Source organism: Apteryx rowi, unplaced genomic scaffold (genome assembly GCF_003343035.1).
Source record: "Apteryx rowi isolate R43461 unplaced genomic scaffold, aptRow1 scaffold_463, whole genome shotgun sequence".
NCBI classification, from domain to species: Eukaryota; Metazoa; Chordata; class Aves; order Apterygiformes; family Apterygidae; genus Apteryx; species Apteryx rowi.
In genome coordinates, this window is record NW_020450720.1 from 93847 (window position 1) to 114414 (window position 20568).

The window sequence follows — 20568 nt, forward strand, 5'->3', positions numbered from 1 at the left end:
GTGGTCGCTGCGGGGCTAAACCGGGTTCCCGAGGGGTCCGGTGTGTTTGGTGCCGCTTACGGACGGCCAGGTAACAGCTGCCTCGGTCTGCTGACAGAAAAACCTTTAACCTGCTGTCGTCTTCTGACAGGAAAAATCTCATGTGAAAATAAGGTTTTGCTAGAATTAATATAGCTTTTTAACTGTGCTTTGGGTTTTTTGTTTTTTTGTTTTTTTGGGGTTTTTTTGCAAGCAGAGGGTAAAAACTACTTGCTTTTTTGCTGTTGGAATTGTTAGTCTTTTCTAGGATCAAAAAAAAATAAAAGAAGAGGAAAAGATCAGTGGGGATGAGAAGGGCAAAAGGGCACGTTAATGCTTGTAAGTTCCCCCTAGCTTTAGGCTAAAGCACTAGAAGTAGAAGGCAAAGTTGTTTCAATTTGTTTCCTTTTCTTTCAAATGATTAATCTGAAACGGGCAAGATTTGATTCCAAGTTGTAGCTGTTTTTCTATATTAAAAAGCAGTCCATAAGGGAAGTTATATCACTTTGGTCAGTTCTGAGGTGTGTTTTGCTTTTTGCTTTAGTATAGCTATTGCTTTGTACCATAAAAGCATGCCCAAGGGAATGCTGCTGAGTCTGGCAGAGTTCAGCGATTCATCTCGCGTCAGGTTTACTTGGGAAAGTCAGATTATTCAGCTGTTACCTCAGTCACTTGAAACTGGTTGGCCAAACAGCTAGAGAAGATACACTAAGGAAAAAATACCCAGAGCTGGTGACAAGGTAAACGATCCAACAGTTTTGTTCCCAACTCTAATTTCTATAATCCTTGTGTCATTCAGTGGTGGGTGGACGTTTATCATGGATTCAACGTGTGCAGACTGGTTATTGCTCATCAAGTAATTTGATGATGACAGACTAATAACTACATAGGGAAACCTTTTCTAAAAGAGAGAAATCTTAACTTTCTTCCTTCTGCTCCCTTTAGGGTGGATTCTGTCACCCTCTTCCAAAGAGTGGATTTCTTAGATTAATTTTCTTTCCACACGGCACAAGCTGCGCTGGGAAAGGCACTTCTGTAATGGAATAAGAACACTTACATCTGGGGTTTGTACTGCTATAAATATGTCTGTTTAAATTCATGCCTTAAATCACACTGGGAAATACAGATTTCTTAGGGCAGATAAAGTCTGATTTATGGTATGATAAAATTTAGGAACATGAAGTGATTAGGCAGGAAATGTTTCTAGTGCCTAAAACTGGAATCTGGGAGTTCAGTGATCAGTTTCTGGTTTTGCTACAGCTTCGTCACTTGGCTGTAGGCAAATCATTTGCATGAGATTAGTGATACTTTGCCACCTCAGGATCTTTGGGATGTTAGGTAAAGGGGATTCGGATATGGGAGCCAAAAGGTGGAACTATACTGTGAAGTAGCTTTATGAAAACAGTAAGTAGCATGAATAAGGTCAGTATGAATATGCTGACCTTCATATTAAAATACTCAACACTAGGAATCCTAGAGCAAAGAGACTGAGATAGAAGAGATGGTCCCACTTGGGGTGTTTTTTGAGAGAACTCAGAGGGTTACGTCCTCTCCCAAGCTTGCTATGGGGCCCTGGTAGCTGTTGAGGAAGCTGTGTAACTTCTAGCTTGCTGTAAAAGCCTTTCTAATATCAATAACTATTTTGATTTTAAAGTTCTAGTCTGATCCAACAGTCGCTGAAGCTGATTCCCCCTATCTTCCTGCTTTAATGATTTCTGGTGCAGACCTTATGTGATTGGAGTGGTCCTAAATCATTGTATTGGAATACTGTTTGGTTACATGCCCCAGAAGTGTTAACATAAAAACGGTGTATCAAAAAAATAAAGTTGATCGTTACTATTTTCTCAGATCATGAATATGCAGCTTGTTTTTCTGAATGAGTCAAATCTCTAATTCAGTCTGCTTTCACTGATCAGCTTAGGGAAATCGTCATCTGATTAAAGAAAAAAAATTAAAGCTCTCATTCTTCCTTTGATATAATTATGTTTTGGAATAACTGTGCTCCGTACTTGCAAATGGAGTCCAACAAAAACATCGCAGTTCAAATCTTTCAAAGTGAAGTAATTTTGGTTTCCTAAGACCAGTATATAATATCTGGGGAGCATTGTGTTTATGTCTGTGAACGGCATTTTCATTTCAGATGAATTTTAACAGCGTGAAGGTCATCTTTTATTATCTTATCCCCTTATGCTGTGTATTTGCTAATGACAGTTGTCTTGGATCATCAAGTATGTGATCTATTTTGGGCATCTGCTACAGTGGCTGCTGGGTGACAGCCAGGAAGAAATATCTGCAGAAGTAATGAGAGTGGAAGGCAGTATAAGATAACATGGAGTGACAGACACGGGAAACACCAGCACAGCAGAGGTATGACTGGAGGGTCTGAACGCTTTGGAGCAGTTTGTGTTTTGTCTTCAAAAGCAAGGCTCTAGGCTTAGATTGCCTGAACGGCTCCTCAGTGTCGTGGGTAGGCTTTCTCATTAGACTTTTGTGGACAAAGTGTTAAAAGATCAGCAAAAGGTCTTGGGGGGGCGAGTCTGGTTATTTTTGAGAAAATATTGCGTGGATTCTATGAATCTGCAGAAATAGGCATGTTCTTTGGAGGATGCTGGGAGATGAGTAGACTTGTCAATGCAGCGCAAACTGGCTGTATTCCCAGAGATCTTGGGCGGGTTCCCCATTCTCAAATTGTTTTTTAACTTGCCCCTCTGAATGACAATCTCCTTCTCTCTTAGGACAATGGTTTTGTTAGGTGTGTTTGCATTAATGTTATTTATAGCCATGTACCTTGAATTCTGATGAAGGGAGTAGTCAGTTTGAGGGAATTATAGTCTTTGGGCAAGTCTCAGCAGTGTCTCTTAATGTGTGGGCATTTTCCCTTTATTTGACTTTTACGTGGGCTCCGAGCTTAATTTTTCAAATCAGCATGAGCGCAAGGTTTTGGGCTTTCAGAAAGGCTTGGCATTGTCCTTAGTTTGCTTTTTCTGAAGACTGCAGGTGTTGAGCTAGGTCTGCACCAACACTTTGGAAAATCCTGCTCTGAACAACTGCAAACAAAATTATATCAATTTAGTACAGTGCCAGAAGCTCAGAGATGTCCTAATTCTTGTAAATGTTACTAAAGCATTTATTGCCAGTAGTTGCAAGCCCTGACCAGAGCTGGTCAGTGAGCTTTTTTTGAGGTTATGAAAGATTGATTGAGGGATACAACAATTTGCTTACAAAGCAGAGTTTGAGTTGTTTATTTTCATTGAGAGGAAAAGAGACATTTTTATCCCAGGTATGAATATGGCTCGGGGAAGGGGAAATAATGAACAAAGTAGCTGAACAGTTACCAGCTCCATCTTGCAAAACTCTGAAAATATGGGAAAAGTAAGGATCATCTAGAACATATCTGGCAAAGCATGGAGATGTAAATTGGAAGGGACAAAAACCACTGTCATGTGTCTAGTCCAGCCTCAACAATGCGAGCGTTTGTTCCTACAGTGTGCTCTTATACTGCTACGGTTAGTCCAGTCTTGAACGTCACAACCTGTGCAGTTTCCATCTTTTTCCTTAGAAAGCTGGATGAGAGAGATCATGGTTAGAACACAGTCAAAGGAGGGACAGGGAAACAAATTTGTCTCCATTGCAAAGTTTCGAGCCTGGGATTTGGACAGATTTGTTCATGAAAATGCAATAGGCCCTTTGCTAAAGCCTCACAGAGCCTTTAACAGAACCATCACATCCGGCCAGGCAGCTGCTGTGGAGACCTCAGGTGAGGACTGGGTAGATGCCACTGAAGGCTCCTACTAGAGGCATGTTGTACCTACCTCTCCTCGGTGAGGTGACTGGAAGTGTCTGTCATGCACTGAAAATGGTAACTTCTCCTGACGTGTGACAGGAATAGATATATTTTAGTCATATGATGTGACGTGATGACATGCATCTGTCACAGCAGGCATCCTATCCCATGAGAGGTGTACAGGTGCACACCCTTCATGTAGGAGGGGACACGGTTTTGGATGTATAGCTCAAATACTTCCCATCATCTGACAGGAGTGGGGCTCTGGGTCCCTTGGGGAGGAAGAGGGCTTGCCAGAATGATTCGTCTGCCCTGTACCTTTCCCGTCTTGAGAGGAGTGCAGCGTGTGGGCTGGATCTGCATCATGGACCAGAAGCTCCCCATCTTATAAGTACGTCACAAAGGGAAATGAATGGTCCAAAGTCCCTCTTATCTCCTTGTGCTTTGGAAATGGCAATCCAAAAGGATGCGCTGCAAAGAGATGTTAAGTGTATGGTGAGAGCCATAACTAAATGACACTAAATTAGGTCACTAGAAGATGGAAGCAGGCACTGCTTTTCATCTTGTATTGCATAACTGGTGTTGAATGCTTAACAGAGGGACATTTGATTTTTTTTGTTGATACCGCTTCACTCATTGCTACTGCTTTTTGAAAGAATGAATGTTATTTCCAACTTGTACCGGACTGAGTGCTGATGCAGTAGACTTTCAGCTTGAGATGAGGTAGTCCAATCATTTTTGTCCCAATGTGTAGGTTTTGCTAACACAGGCTGTTCAAAAATTGTATATAGAAGAGCTAGGAAACTGTTTATCTTTCTTTGCAGCAATGGAAGGAACATATTTGGAAAGAAGTTGCATTGATAGGCAACATGTGTCTCCCATGTGTTAGAAGCTAATGGTTTTAAAAAAAAAAAAGGGGGGGAAGGAGGAAAATAAATCAGCAAGTCTGTTTTCTGAAGTGAGTACAATGACAAAAGCAGGGTGCATTTTGACAAGTCAATTAGATTTGTACAATTTATTTGCTGCTTATGGTTTATGGTTATGTTAGAGAATGGAAAAATCTTTAAAAGTACATGAATTTCAACTTGGCAGAAGCCCCGCAATTGCTCTTTGGTACTTCATCCTGTTTTATAAGAAGTCTGGTGATTTATCAAAAGAACTGGATCTTCTTGCGACGTTTAAATTGAGCTTGTTTCTAAAGGATCAAAATAGAGCTTTGTTTGCTAGTAAAATATACTTCCCCGGTGTGTCAAAGTCAGAAGTCGAAGGCTGCTATTTAAAAACTTGCAGGAGCTCTCTAGAGATACAGAATTTGGAAATCTCCAGTGTCTGCAGCAAGCGGCCGTTGGGACTGAGATTCATAAGGAAATAAGCATCACACTGAGAAATGTGGAAATGCTGCTTGTAGCCCTGAGGTACATGGTGCATGGGAGTAACTATATGGCTCAATGTAGTTAGGTTTTATTATGGTGTTAGAGGCCTTATAGCTACTTAACTTTACACATTCTGATCTACAGGAGTGGCTGTTGTTTGGGCCACTGGGGATAATTCTAGTGTGTATCCGCACAGGAAACGCCAAACGTGTTGCAAACTGGTCAGCAGGTTATTGTGTTAAAATGCACTCTGTCAGCATAACGCATGTTGCTGTGTGGGTGTATCTCAATGAATAATGTCTCTGATTAGTTTCTGGACCAGCTGCCCAAAACTGGAAGAAAATATTGAGTGGAAAACTGAGTTGATGATCATTGGTATAGGGGGTGTTACACTTGGGCATAAATTAAAAAAAAAATCATTTTTTCATGTAACTCAGCTCATATTTCAGTCCTGAATTTTTCTGCCACAATGGCAGTCTCTAAAAGGAGTTTCATCCACTGGATTTTGCTAGATGGTCCTCATTGAAGGAGTCTTCATTTCCATTATGTCTTCTGTCAGCAGTCTAAATCTGGGACCAGGCTGCTGTTACTCCTGACAGTTTCTTCCTTTCTATATCACTGTAGTATATGAGTATTCAGGAAGCACAGTACATGTGAGAACAAGTGTACGTCATGGTGAATTCTTTCTCAGTCTCTCTCTGCCTCATCATTTTGGGAGCCAGGAATGATCCTTGCTGCCAGAGCGTCTCTAGGATTGAATCCACTGATTCTGGTAGGAAAAGCAAGTTCTCTCTCCCTTTCCCCAGCCACCTCATTCTCTGTTTTGCAAATCTTGTGAGGCTCTCCATTTTATAGGATAACCTGCTTTGTGGAGAAAGCACTCTTCAAGACGCATTCAGTTGGTGGTGGTCACTATGGACCAGTGTAAGACGCTCCCTGATTCCAAAACGCACCCAAATGAGGCTTGTCCCTCCATACCTCACGGACTTCATCACCTTCAATGATTATGCTCAGAAAGCAAATGTCACCATTAAACAGAGTAATACGTGCAATAAATAAATGCTGCTGCTGTTTTTCTCATCTGAAATGTCTAGAGGTGATGAAAGATGTTGCACTGAAAACCCTGGAGATAGCATCTCAATGCTTTTTTTGCAGCAGTAGTCCAAGCTTCCTTTTGCAGTCTCACCACTGTGTTTCATAAACAGAGCCTGAAGTGAGAAAGAGGAAGTTCTGCATTGTGGTCTTCTGGGTTCTTGGTCTGCCTGCTGACGCTCTGATGAAGCAGTCTGTAATGCTGATTCTCATGGTAGCTCTCTTTTTGGTGTAGTGCAGATGCTTTAGGTTCCCAAGCCTCTGTTAAACCGTATGCCTTACTTTTAGGCTTAAAGGTATATTCTGCGCTTCTGGTTAATTACGTGCCCAGGTACTTTGGTGAGGAGCAAGAGCCCTCTGCAGTTAGAGGCACACGCCTTTTTCCAGATTTCGACCATCGCTATTCAGCTGAGACTACTGAATTAACTCCATATCTGCTTTGGTCAGTGGTAGCTTTGGCCATGAATGAGCTGCAATGGAGCCAAAGTGATTACATCAGAAACGTTTTACTGATTCTTTGTCTGTTGGAAGGTCATGACGAGTGTCATTCTTTCTTACTATTCTAGTTGCATCATCTTTGTGCATCAATGAAGAGTCCAAATATGGCTTTGTTCAAGCAACAGAAGGTGGAGGACGTTTACGAAATTGGGGAAGAGCTAGGAAGGTAAGTTTGTATAGATGACACCAGCACTGTTCTAAAAGCTGACATGTGTAGGAGTGTTTGCAGCATCTTATAACAATGACTTGATCTCTGCTCTGCATTATAACCAAAATTAATATAAAACAATAGAAACACATTGCTTTACAGAAAATGCATTTTCAAATTGTTGTTTAGGTTAACTGTAGTAACTATTTTTCCTGATTCCCATCTTACAACTGGGACAACAAAAGGTATGTTTATGTGGTCTTTTGTAGATAGAAGTCAGCTGTGTCTGTGCTTTATACTGAGTTCTCCTGTCTGTTCTCTGAAGCAGCTAGGAAGCAGGAAGCCGTGGTACTGTGGCCATGATCATAGACACGGCTCTTTGATTAGGCTTGGTTTTTTTGAACAGTTCTGCCCGGCCTCTTGGAGCATGGACATGTTCATATCTGCCTGCAAAACACTGTGTATGTATTCCTGAAAAGATTCACAGATCAAAATTTCAGCTGCACTGGTTAATGCCTGTGTATAGCTTTTAATCCATAAAGACTTACCTACAAATATTAATTCTATTTGAAGTTAGTGGGCTATTACCATGCTTAACCATAAGCACCTGCTTAAGCACTCTGCTGGATTGATGGTCTGGATAAGGCTGGGCTCCTCCAGTCGCTTAGCAGCACACAGTGCTCTGAACGGGGATAGACTGTTCCCATTCACTGTTCAATCCTCCAATGATTTTCTTTTTAATATGCAAATAGCTAAATTAGGCCTATACACGTGCTGGCTTCTTGCCAAACATCTGGCAGTTGGTTCTGATAAATGGCTGTATATGTGCAATTACCCTTTTTCAAGGGCTGATAATTTAGTTACATTAAAACGCTTCAGTTGAAGCTGTTTCCCTGCCAAATCTTCTTTTTCACCCCCAGCTATTTCATCACTAGAATTGTCAAGACTGTTTCTTTATAAGGGGGGTGTTTATATATTTTTTTTCATTCTTTTCACTCTCAGGAAGGCCTCAGTTGTTAAATTTTCTGTAACTGGTTACTTTCTGGTAATGACTGGTCCTGAGAATATCAGCCTGAAAGTGAAAATCTGACAACAGTGAGCACTAAAGAAATGCTGTGTGTGTGTATGTGGGGGTAGAGGAGGGAAGCTGTGTGAATGAAAATACCAAGACTGTAGCCATTGGTGTTATTGAGCCCAAATGTTACATCTAGTTCTCCAGAACAGGAAAAAAAAAGTGTACTTTTCTTTTTAATCTGGGAGGCTCTAGTATGTTCTGTAACTGTCAAATTGCTAAAATGAGAAACTGTAAAGTGAACAGTGTGTTTTTGCTTTGGTTCCTGAACTGGATTTGGAAATCCAGTGTCTTTTGAGATGATGAGCCCCTCTGTCCTCTGCAAGCTGATGGCTGAAGGGAGCTGGACCAAGCTGAGGAAGCCTGGCCCTTGCTGTTTGAATCTGACTGAGGGGCCTCAGGCTGGTAAAGGCTCGCAGGGTCGCAGCAGCCCTCCTCCTGTCCTGGCTGCCTGTCGTAAGAACAGTGGTGTCAGAGAGCGCGGCTGGTCCCGAGCGTTGTGCGGTGGGGCTGCTGCTGCCTGTACCAAATTTGATGGTCCGATGGGCTGGGCTTAGAGGCGGAAGGTCTAGGAAAGATGATCTGAAGGTGTCTAGCAGTTCCATGGAAGAGGCAGTTACCTGGGCTCTGAGAGAGGTTCTTGAGAGCAAATTGCAGAAGTTTCCTTGGGAAGATGAAGAACCAGAGAGGAGCTTGTCTGTGAGCATTCAAGTGCTGGAAGAAATTAAATCTAGGGAGACACCAGCAGAATGCTTTGCCTATGGATGTCTTCTAGGCCATGGAGTTGTAATCGTAGTGCTAGAGGGGTCTGGGAGCCAGAGGATCAGCGAAGAGGCAAGTTGAAAGCCGGAAAGGAGAGAGGTAGCCCAGGGGAACGACTAGATGGCTTGTCTGCAAACCAGGCTTGGAGAAAGACGAGGCCATTCTCAGGGGCAGAATCCGGAGCTGACTTGCTGGTGAAATGGACTGAAGAAAAAGTACTGAACTGTCAGATGGTTCTGGAGCTGGGATAGCTGCAGCGATGTATTGTGCTTGGGCTTTTAAGGATTAACAAAATAGATATTGTGTTTAGACTACTGTTTTGCAGTATGAATGAATAAAACCTCAGACTGGATTACGCCACAAAAGCTTTTGGTAGATTCCCTGAGGGTATGACTAAGGAGAGAGAAAAGCACCACGTAAGGTGGAAGCGAGGGGTAGCCTGGGTTACGTTTACATCTGCAAGCTTGTGTTGGCCAACAGCAGAGCAAGGTTAGAAGCAATCTGAAGGCTGCCTGTTTTTTCTAGACTCGAGGGGTGGTTCAGTGCTCTTGATGGGCAGATATGCAGGAGGAAAGATTATACTGTGAGAAATGAGTGAAATCAAGTGAGTAAAGGTCTATCACTTTGGTGTATAGAAATTCTTTGCCTTCTGCTCGGTAGTGCTGTGATTGTCAGCTAACCTCATGCGATACACCCAGACGTGGAATCTGAAAATGCAGCCTTTCTAAATGGGCATATTCTCAGCATAAAAGGCATTTCTGAGCAGTCAGAAAAAGGAATAGGTGTATGCATGAGCACGTACTATCCTCGCATGACAAAGGGATATTAAATGCCACTACAAAATCATATTCTAGTTCCCAACATTTTACATATAACACTTTTCTTAGATGTGAAATCCAAGTCTATTTTATTACTGAGATCTGTAGGCAAAACTGTTGCCTGAAGGAAGTAGGTAAATTGTGAGGCCTCTGCTGCTTGTTACATTTTTTCAAGAAAGTCGCTGTAATTATTATTTGTCAGAAGAGGACAGCAAGATTGGAATAGCTCCCTTGTTCTGAACACATTTGGGTTATATACTTTATAGATGCCCATGTGCATAATGTCATACTGTCTGTCTTTGCCAGCTTTATTTTCACTTTCAGATTTTGTGAGGAGCTTTGCAGACCTCTTTTCTTCAACTGTGTGTTAAATGTGTAGTTTGAGGTGATCATGTCTCTGTATCTCTGAGCAGTAACTACTGCTTTAAGGCCTGTGACAAATGATTGCTTGCTCTGTTGGAAGCAGCATTACACACTGGATGGGTTGTGGCGACTTGAACACAAGAAATTTTTCAAGTGCTGACTGATGCCCTTGAAGCCTGTAGGTGCCTTTCATTACTTTCAGTATGTTTTCAACAAGCTGTTAGTGCTGGCAGGAGCAGGTAGGTTAAAAGATTCATTTATTGTGACTCTGGCAATACAAGTCACGAAACAAGGAGATTTTCAAACAATATCTGTGAAGCGTCTGTCCTGTTCATGTACTTCTGAGTTTGTGATTTCCTGAAAACAAAACTCTTCATTAATACAGGGCTGATGCGTGTTCCAGCTGAGGTTCAGTCAGATGATAAAATGCAGGATCTCGCCAGCAGTTCCAGCACCTGTTTATTTGAAAGTCTTTGCACAGTGCTTAGGAAAGGGGAGTCCTTTCCTGTGTTGTAGATGCTCCTGCGCAAGGCTTAGATGTGCCTGGATCTGGTGATGAAGTTAGACCTCTCCTGTCACTGTGCTGCAATCAAGCTGAGCAAAGGCTGCTCAGATCCAGCTGTATCATACGCTGCAAGGGCACATCTGTGGACTGCTCGACCAGATCATTCTCAGCATCGCTGCTGAGCTAGAAGCAACTCAGAGGGATGCTGGAAATCCTGCGTCAATGGTGTGAGAGAAAACTCCCTGCAGAAGAGGGGAGCAGGTTTCCCATAGCTGCAGCTGTGTGCTCTAACTAGCTGCCTGGCTCCAACCTGCAACCCTTCCGTCACGTTCCCTTAATCTTTTGCATATTACTCCAAGGCTTCACCTCTGTTGCCTAACTTCTCCACAGGGTGCATACAGGGAACAACAAGCCAGGCGTGTGGCATTAGACAAAATAAGTTGCTTATGTGCTTGTTAGTTCTGGCAGCTACACTTGGGAAATTTAGCATGGCCTCTGCTGAAAAGAGGGCAATATCTTACTATGATGTATGTACTTTTAAAGTTATTTCCTGCAAGATAGGATCAGTCGGTTTGTATGTCTGAAGTCTGTGGGAACTGAGGTTCTTTAGCAATAGCTAAAAGGGGGCCTAAGAGGAGGAGGAGCCTCTTGGGTCGAGTTAGCAAACTTCAATGTTTAAAAAAAAAAAAAAAAAAACCCTTTGAGATCTACAGTACAGCTTATTGCTAGAAAGTTGAAATATTATTAAATGTTTTCTTTTTCAAAATTTATGAAGGGAGAAGGGTGAGTTTAGAAAACTTAACTGACCTAAAAACGTAAGTTAGTATGTACTAGCTGAAAACTCAGCTTTGAATTTCTCAGGGTATTATTGTCCTAAGGAAAAATTGATACAAGTTAGAGCTGTGATGTCACTTTCAAAGAGTACACATATAGAGATTTAGCTCACAAGCTAAATTATAAAGTTTGATTGTTTGCTTACTCATGCATTTGGACAGTGTGAGTTTTCCATGTAATCTCCCACTGTATCTGTAGCCAAGAGTTACTGCTGCTCCTTACTGGAATGGTAAAAGGGCAGATGGAGACACAGATATGGCTACAACAGAAAATCTGTGTGGTTTTCATTGCATTTGTCACCAGGACAAATGTTGGTGATCATTAGGCTTTCCAAAGAGCAGAAAAGGATGTTGGGTCAGATGTGTGCTTTATGTGCTCTGAGTTGCTTGACTGATTTGCTGTTCCCAAGGGCACTGCTGGCTGTGATCTGGCAGGAAGAGGGCTCGCTCTCCTAACTCTGCGGTCCTGGGAGAAACCTTTGTAAAGAGTGGATTATTAATGGGCTTTGCCCTTATTGTGAAGGGCAATAGAAAAGATGAGTATGTTCCATGAATATTAATTTTTAAAGTCCTCAGGTATACTAGTTAGACTAGAAGTCTACAAGAGCTAGAATGCAATGGGGCATAAAGTAATCATTGCCTGCAGAGGTATTAGGAGAAGATCGTGCTCTTCTTCCCTTTCTCCCAAAGACAGCAGATTACACAGTTTGGGAGGACTTTATACAGTCCTCCCAGGCATTTAATGCTATCGCTGTTTGGAGACATCAGACTGTGCTTTCTGGCAGATTCAGCTTCTTTCTGTAAGTTCTTGATCAAAAATGGAAATTTCAAAAATTATTTTCCATAAAATGTTTTCAAAATTCATTCCTCCTCAAATGTCATTTTATGTTGTTAAATGTCACTTTTATTCAAGTAATGGCAAACTGTGTCTTATATAACTATTATTTGTTTTGATAAAGTTCACTGCAGGGAAACCTGTTAACACGTTTTTGCCTGTTTTGAGAGAGGCCCTGGGGCAAGCCAACTGCAGGAGTGTTTGCAGCAGATCACTCTAACTACATGTCAAAAAGATGAGATACTCCTTGAAAAACATCAGGAAGCGAAGGCTAGCTTGACTTCTTGGGAGTACACAGCAAATCAAATAACCACTTGTTCTTGAGCCAAGGCAAGCGTCAGGGAGAAGAAACCAGGAACGGGAACTCCTAGACTGAAGCCAAAACGGGCCAAGAGAAGGAAGAACTGCCCCCTGAGCGAGTGGTATAGTTCCTAGGGAGAATTGCTGCCACTTGGCAGCAGCAGAGCTTGCTGGATAGCCTTTAAACAAAACATCTCAGGACTTGGCTGTGATTTGGATGGATTGTTCTGTCTAGCTGGGCAAAAGCATTTATCATGCAACCTTGCAGGAGCCTTCTTTAATTGTACTAGCAAACACTGTGGCAGTGGTGGTAGGCGCACAAAGAGCGGTGGCATTTCAGAGATGTGCAGTGTAATTCATAAAAAGTTGTACTATGGAGTCACTAATCTGTGCCCCCAATGTGTCATGAAGCAGCCTAGAGAGGGCTGTTGACATTTGTGCCTTCTGGGCAATGTCACTGCTGCATGCCGAGTCCGGGCTCGGGGCAGGAAGTGTCACGGAGCCTGTCAGGAAGTGTTTCGTGATGATGCCCACTGAGAAAGCAATGCTCCTGCAGGCGCTGTGAGAACGGCACTGCAGCGTCTGGAGACGATGTCCTGCCCGCCGCAGCTCAGCGCTCTGCAACATCGTGCTTACCTGAGACAAGCCTGAGAGGGGGGTTTCTGGACAAGGAAGTCTCTGCCTTTCCTTCGATACTGTCCTTTCACTGTGGTGGGACCTGCAATCCTGGCTGAGCCAGGCCACCGCTTTTCTCTTCTGAAAGAGGTAGGTGCTTCGCTCTGCCTTCGCCCGTGGCGTGTGCCAGCCTTACCACCAGCCAGGCCAGTTTCTTGCCTATCTCAGTTACTGGGAGCTGTGTTCATCTTCAGTCTCTTGTTTCTCCAGCTCCTGTCTGACTTTGCCACCTTTTATGCAGAGGCAGGAGATCCTGCGTGGATACAAGATGCATGGTCTGAACTGAACCTCATAGGAACCCAAACCCAGAAGTCATTCAGTATGCATGGGAAATCGAAAAGGTGTTTTGCTTGCTTCCTACTTCGAAATCCTCTTAGCTGGGAGAGGCACTCTGTTTGGTGGTGGTACGGCGTCGTGGCCTGTGGGGAGGCAATTAGGCAAGTCTTTAACGTTGTGAGTGCTTTCCTTCTGACAAGGAAAACAAGCAGGGCCTGCCAAAGTGGTGCAAACTGGAGTAGTGAGGTAGCTGTTGTCTGTGGAGCCCTCTGCCTGAAGAGCTCAGGTCTCTGGAAGTCCAAATTAATGCCTAGATAATGCAAAATGTGGGCTAAATATGGGTGAATTTAGGCTTAGCCTGTGGGAATCAAATTTACAGCATGGCCGTGGTGGGTTTTTTGTGTTTTAGGAGTTTAGGGTTTGTGTTTTGTTCTGAGGAATTTTATGCTTCATGAGTATGTGTTTAAATATCACTAATTACTTGTTTCATCTGATTCATTCTTTGTCTAAATGATTGGAGTCTGTCCTGGTATTTCTGTTAGATTTAGGTTATTGCAAATCTAGTATTATTTCCGTGTATTTGTATCTTGTCAACGCCTTTTGTTTTCACTGAGATGCCACGTAAAGGCAATTCTTTTCTTTTGGAGAAGACAGCACATGCCTGCTTTTAAGGAACTATCAATGAAGAGGCAAATGAGAATCCATTAGTCAAAGAAATTTGTCAGAGAGTACCTCTCAGTGTTGGCAATATTTTATTAATAGTTTGGGTTATTTGTATCTTATCCCCCACTCTCCCAAATTCAGTCTCCAGTAAACTGTTCAGTATATGGTAGCTCTGCTTTAAAATTATAGGTAAGCTGTATACATTTTGCATTTTGTTCCCTGCAGAAGTGTTGAAGTAAGCCCACTTAGTGTCCAGCTCCTTACCAAAGAAATGAACTTCTCTGCTTTTGCTTTCCTATTTGGAGTCTAAGCTCTCTGTGGCAAGGATTGTCTCTAAATATATATATTTTTAGCACTTAGCTTCCAGGGTTACTGAACTCAGTGCCTTACTGTAAGGTAAGTTATTCATAATATATAGGGGGGAAAAAAAAGTGCCCAAGTTTATGTGACTGCTCTAGTAGTAGTATTTCTCTAGTACTGCTTGAACAGTATTTCTCTAGTGCTGCTTGAAGGCATCCTATGAGAAGTAGGAGGGAAGCGATGGTACTTTGCACCCTGATGTGTTAAATGAAGAGTCATTCTGAGAAAGCTGTTAGAGCTTTTTCTCCTGTTTCCCCCCTTCCCTCCCCACCCCCCGCCGAGATGATCCAGTGTGGTTTTAAAGGCTTTTTGGATTGGCTGAACTCCAAGTCTTTATTACCGGGGGGGAGAATTTGTGCATCACATGTGGTAGTTAATTTCTGGATGTATAAAAAAATTGCATGTAACCGGTGTGACGGATGCTTCCATCTCGTTATCATGGTGGCGATGTTCTTTCAGGCCAGTTCTGAGTGATGATTCTTGTCTGCTTCGACATAACAGCGTTTCATGTTCTGATGGGCTTTTTAAATATATGGAATTTCGATTTGCTCCCTGGACTTCAAAGGGATTACTGTTTTTTTCCTCTTTTAATAAGATACTTAATTTCTTTGTATAATTGCAGTTCAGCAAAGTTATGTTGTACATATCTGGTCTACTAAAGAACAACAAAACAGATGCTTGTTCTGAAAATACATTCGGCATTTACTTTGGTCGAAGTCGTTTCCTTTTGCATTCTATGTATCCAGGCCAGGAAGAAATTCCAGACGATTCAGACGATGCTTTAATGCAAAAGCTAATCATTCTGACGTCTATTGGTTTTTCCGGGTGTAATCCAGCAGCCAGTTTCTCAGCCCCTTGTGACCTGGGGCATAGTTCCAGGGTTAGTTTAAAGCAGGCCAGGTGGTTCACGAGTGGCCTGCCGTGCCTCCTGGAGCGCCCACCTTCAGCTGCGAGCCCCTGCTCCCCTCCTTGTGCCTGGAGGACCGGAGCAGCTCCCCGAGACAGCTGAAAGCTTTTCTCTGGGTGAAACTCGGACGGACAGCAAATGCAACATTTTACCGGCGCTAGTGGGACCTTGAGACCTGGCACATAATCGCTGTTCTGACAATGTAACTAATTAATATTTGCTTAGGTAATGAAAACAAAAATCAGAGATAACTGAGGTATTCTTCACAGGGGAGGAACTTGGAAATCCGTGATAAAAAGTAGTGTTGTCCTGCTAGACAGACTCTCCCTGGCAAACAGAGGGGTGTGATTACAGCAAACAGGGTGTGATTACAGCCAGCAAACTTACCCTTAGCACACATCACGTAACATCTTCACATGAGGATTTTTTTTTTCTTTTGCTATAGAAATCATTCAGTGCTGGGCTTTCCCAGACATCAGGCTTAACTCTGTTCTTCATTTGTACTTTGAGTTAGTTCTCTCAAATTGGAAGAACAACCTTGGCTTTTTTCTTTTTTTTTCTGCAACGCATACAGAGGTATTTAAAGAAGATCTTTGTTTTCAATGCAAAATGTAACTTTATTGATTTCTACCCAGCACCTCTGTTAATATTTCTTGTTACTATAGTCTTATATGTCGTGTTTGATGTATATTGAATCTTCTCTTGAAACATTTTTGACATCTGATACTTGGTCACCATAACTGTGATTGTCATCAGCTATCTGATACAGTCACTGTTTTGGGTTTTTATACTCTTTCCAGCAAACTGGTCTTCATTTTTTTCCCCTTTTAAATAGATTCCCCTGCTAGTTTTCAGTGTTCTCTCAATTATTTCTTTCTAAAATTTTTGTTTGATTACAGAAAGTACAGGGAAAATTATGGCTTTTTTTTTATTTTAAGTAATGAAACTGCTCTACCTACAGTAACTAAGAAGAACTGGTCCTGGTTAGTACTTAATAACAAAGTCGCACTTTTTTTTTGAGCGAGTTCCTTATTACCAGAATCCAGCTCGGTGATGGAAATGATCTCAGTGCTCCATCCACATTTGTCTTTGAAAGTATGACTAGAACTAAGCAACCCCAGTGGGGGGGGTTGAGCTCAGAAGGCTCAAAATCRTTAGAGGAATGTCTTTAACCACTGAAGATCAAACCTAATTCTAATCTTTGCTTTGCTATTTCTTAAAAAAAAGAAAAAGAAAAACTAATTTTTGGTTTCCGTTGCAGCAGAAAGCTGATGGAAATTTGGACAGCTGAGGAAATGCGCTCTGTATGGTATTCCTTCCAGGCTTTTGAAATGAAAAACGTTAGCTGCGAGTAAAACGAAAATAGTGCAGCTCACCACTGGACTAGGAAGGATAAATTGTTAGACAAATTATTAGTGTCTTATGTGGAATTGGGCTTGTAGATGCCTGTCTGATGGTCAGGGTTAATCTAGCTCAGGTGACATCTATTAACCATTTTTAAAACTCTACAACGGTGCATTTGAATTGGGGTGGGAACCTGGTGTAATAGCTGAGCATGACGCACAGTGACGCTTTGGCGAGGAGAGACATATAAAATCGTTCCAACAGCGAGACTCACTCTGTGCAGTGCTAGTGTGTTTGGTTAGAGTCGCTGGCCTGTTTTGGGAGCGATCAGGAGCCTTTTTTCCAAATGCAGTTTAGATGCCTTTGTACCTTTAAACACCAAGGTGCTAACCTTTTGCATGTATATGACGTATGCACGGGTGTTGCTCCACGTAGCAGCAGGAACAGCTTATCAAATCAGCCATTCCTGCTAAGCTTGAGTCAGCTTTGACCTTTCTAGGTCTCTGGACTCTGTTCATTACCATTACGAGAGCTGATATTCAATCTAAAACCCAGGTGTGATAAGTGGGAAGAATTTTTATTATGCACATTTTATTCTTGTGCTTTGGATTACAGAAAATGCTTGCCAGGCTATCAGGAACTTGCCGGAATTGCTGGGCTGGGGCCATATCACTGCAGACTCTCTGCTCCTCCAACCTCAGGAGCTGATATGGGCCACATTGCTTGTCACTGCGTGACTGGGAGGCTTCCAGAAAACACTTAACGGCTTCAGAGAGTGCTGGTGGTGATTCAGCAGGTGGCACAGTTTCTTGTAAATCAGGGCTAATAGCCCCAAATGGTGATTAAGGCATTAATTGGCTATAATGCAGATAACACATTGCTTGATCGATAGCTGCTAGTAAGTCATAGCATTGTTCAGAAACATGAGATTTATTAAACCTGGATTTGAATCTCGGATGGTTTACTTACTCCGTACTTATTCCAGTAAACTGGATCCTTCTATTTGAGTCATATTCTTGCACTGTTGGGACTCCCTTTTGGCAGCGGACATGAGTCTGTCCTGCCCAGGGTGGGTCTCCTTTGCATGAGCTGTAAAGAGATGTGGGTTCAAGGTGCTAGAGACACTGATGCCGTCAGATGCAGCGTATGTCCAGAGGTGCTCAGCACTTCCCTGTCATAACTATTAAAACCTACCATGTAAAGTCACTATATTCTGGAGTATTATGCAGTTGATTAGTCAAAGCATGGTTTATTAGTGAAAATGCCACAGTGTATTTAAAAGCGGCAGCCGATTTCCCCCCCTGCGTAGAGTAATGCATCCTGTTAGGATTAACAACTAGCGGATTGTTAGACTAGTAGTATGGTGATGCACCTCCCTGTCGCGTTAACTGACTTGGTTGGACGTATCCTTGACACTGCCCAGGCCTTTAGTGAACCTGACATGAAATCGTTAGTCGCTTCTCCTAACGTAAACGTTTTCTTCCCGCCTGTCTCACAGGGCTGTGGTAAGAACCAGGGATACTTCTGTGATAATCTTGCTTGAAAGGTTCAAAAGACAGCCATAGTATTTTGCGAACCGGATTTACTTGTATATCTTTCACACACATGAAGAATTTACCTACTTTTTAGTAGCCAAGCACAATTCCTGTAAAATACCCTATTAAGAAAAGGGTTAGAGCGTTCTGTCAGAATCCAGCATCTGCTGCAGCTGAGGTTCTGTGCAGTTGCTCTAGGAGAGGTAGCCAGTTTGCTTGCCTTTTGTTACTTTTTTTCCCCACTTTTTATTTGCAGCTCAAACACAGGAAATACAGTGACATTTGTGACAATTTTATTTTTAAAGCTGTTTATGAAGTTGTAGGATGTGTCAGCAGAGTATTAAGCACGTTAAAGTTTGTGTTTTACGTGAGAGTTTTGTTCCATAAAGTCTTACAGGAACAAGAAAATACTTTTCCTTTAATGACTCTTCCATGTTAGGATTTCTTTTTCCTTGTTTCAGCTATCATACTCTAGTTTCTTAGTAAATACTGTTCTGTTGGATATACCATGTATTCACTGCTTAGATTAAACTCCTGCCATAGCAAATACTGGTTTAGTTTACTATGTATTGCCAGGAATCACTAGTTAGTTTGAATCTATACTGTCTATACTCATAAAAAATAAAACATACTAAAAAGTATTGCTATAGTCCGTTTACAGAAAGCTCCCAGTTCTTTATGGCTGTGACCACAGGCTTCATACAAAAAGCTTCCAGGAAAATACTTTTATGCTTGTGAACCTTGCGTGGCCTTTGGTTGAGCTGCTTCAAAATGAGCTCCAGAAGCCTTCAAATGGCTTGTAGAAGGAGTTATCGACAGAATCTATTGCCTCTCCTTTGGGAGGAGCATGCCAGCGAGCAGAACTGGCTGCTGAAATATAAGGAAATGGAGGGGAGAGTGCTTAGCATAATGAAATCCATTAAGTGCAGCAGAAAAATTGCTCTAAAGACTTAAATTTGGGAGGACAACAGCTTGAGAGGCTTGAGGTTTTTTTAAAAAGGTATTGAACAAGAATTCTTAAGGGCTTTGCTGTGAAAGCTAACAGAAATACAATTATTAAAGGATAAAATTTCTTGGAAAAAGTAGGTTCCAATAAAAGAGTTGAGAGAAAAAGACCAGAAGAAATAGTAATGAGACAGAATTTCTAAGCTTGCAGTCCCCAGTTAAATTCAATAATGGCAAAAAGTCACAATTAACAAAACTGTTTACATAAAAACAACTGCTGTAGTTGATAATCAATGATTTTTGATTGCTGAAACTAAATAAACCATGAAGTCTGGGCTCTAAAGGCAGCCTCTTGCATCTAGAAAAGAAGTCCTGCACCCAGGTCAGCCTGACACTATTTTCTATGATTRTGTTCATGTATATTGACTCAAAAATGCACAAGGAGAATGCTAAGCACACAAGACAATTTCATGATACATTTTTAGGATTTTTACTCTCCTGTTGATAGAGCTCTAGATTACTCAAAAAACAAAGTAAAAGATGCTGTATGCTTATTCACTAGAGGATGGACAGTGTGATGCTAACAGAAGGTGAAGCTGACTTGGCCCATGAGGTACACGACATGCACTTAACTGATAGTTACTGTCAGTAAAGATAAACAGCTAAAATTATTTTCAGGGTTAAAGATATCATATTGTCTCTTAGCTCGGAGAATGTTTGGCACTGGATAGGGTGTCTCTTTTCTCTTGCTGTCAAGGGACCAAACGTACTTTATCAYCCAGTTAGAGAAAGAGAGCCAACAACTGGCAAACCTTGCAATGTCTAGTAAACCTAAAATTAGTTCTGCAAGCTATGCTTTGGCTTCGTAGGCACAGGCAGCCACGTATGTGAATTACATCGGCTTGCCCATGTTTGGGATAGGGCTTGTAATAGCAAATTGCCAGTAAGAAATATTGTTCTGAATCACAATCAGGCTTGAGTTTTGATCTTGTTGTAGTGAGGACTGACAGACTGTGCTTATGTTATTAAGGCTATTGCAAGCGCTATGTGCTGGCGTTCCCACAACTGGATGTCTGAAACATAAGGAAAAAATGCAAATATAAATTTCATGCTTTTATTCAAACTTTAAGCACCTTATATTGAAAAAGTGAGCTTTTCACAGTTTCCCCGACAGCTCCTCCCCACAGCGGACTATTGTTTTTATGGTAGGGTACCTTGTATATCTTGTTATGCTCAAGTCTTGCTTTTAGATTTATGGAACATATTTAGGGCAGCGGGGAAGGGCTGTGAGAGTGAAACATTCACCCTGCTCTTTTGTAGAAAGCAACCTTATATCGGGGTTGCATGGTCAGAATTTGATATAACCAGAAGTCAGAACCTCCTAGCCCTGTCGTGTGGATATGAGCCTTTTTGCAGGGTGTCATTGTAAGGCGGGTGGATAAAGTAACTTGCCTGAGGCAGC

At 42.0% G+C, this 20568-nt stretch overlaps 2 protein-coding genes across 2 annotated transcripts in view; both read left to right on the forward strand.

Annotated features, from left to right (window-relative positions):
• TBC1D2B (TBC1 domain family member 2B) overlaps window positions 1–12279 on the forward strand; it is a 57962-nt gene extending 45683 nt beyond the window's left edge. Inside the window, exons 17-18 of the transcript XR_003255501.1 lie at window positions 6834–6931; window positions 12226–12279. The gene's annotated coding sequence lies outside the window, so the exon portion shown is untranslated. The remainder of the gene's footprint in view (window positions 1–6833; window positions 6932–12225) is intronic.
• Window positions 1–20568, forward strand: part of DAPK2 (death associated protein kinase 2) — a 50909-nt gene that overhangs the window by 1070 nt on the left and 29271 nt on the right. Inside the window, exons 2-6 of the mRNA XM_026077836.1 lie at window positions 2295–2385; window positions 6834–6931; window positions 12226–12300; window positions 13056–13166; window positions 13287–13417. Of these exons, the coding sequence (XP_025933621.1) occupies window positions 2295–2385; window positions 6834–6931; window positions 12226–12300; window positions 13056–13166; window positions 13287–13417 (506 nt within the window). The remainder of the gene's footprint in view (window positions 1–2294; window positions 2386–6833; window positions 6932–12225; window positions 12301–13055; window positions 13167–13286; window positions 13418–20568) is intronic.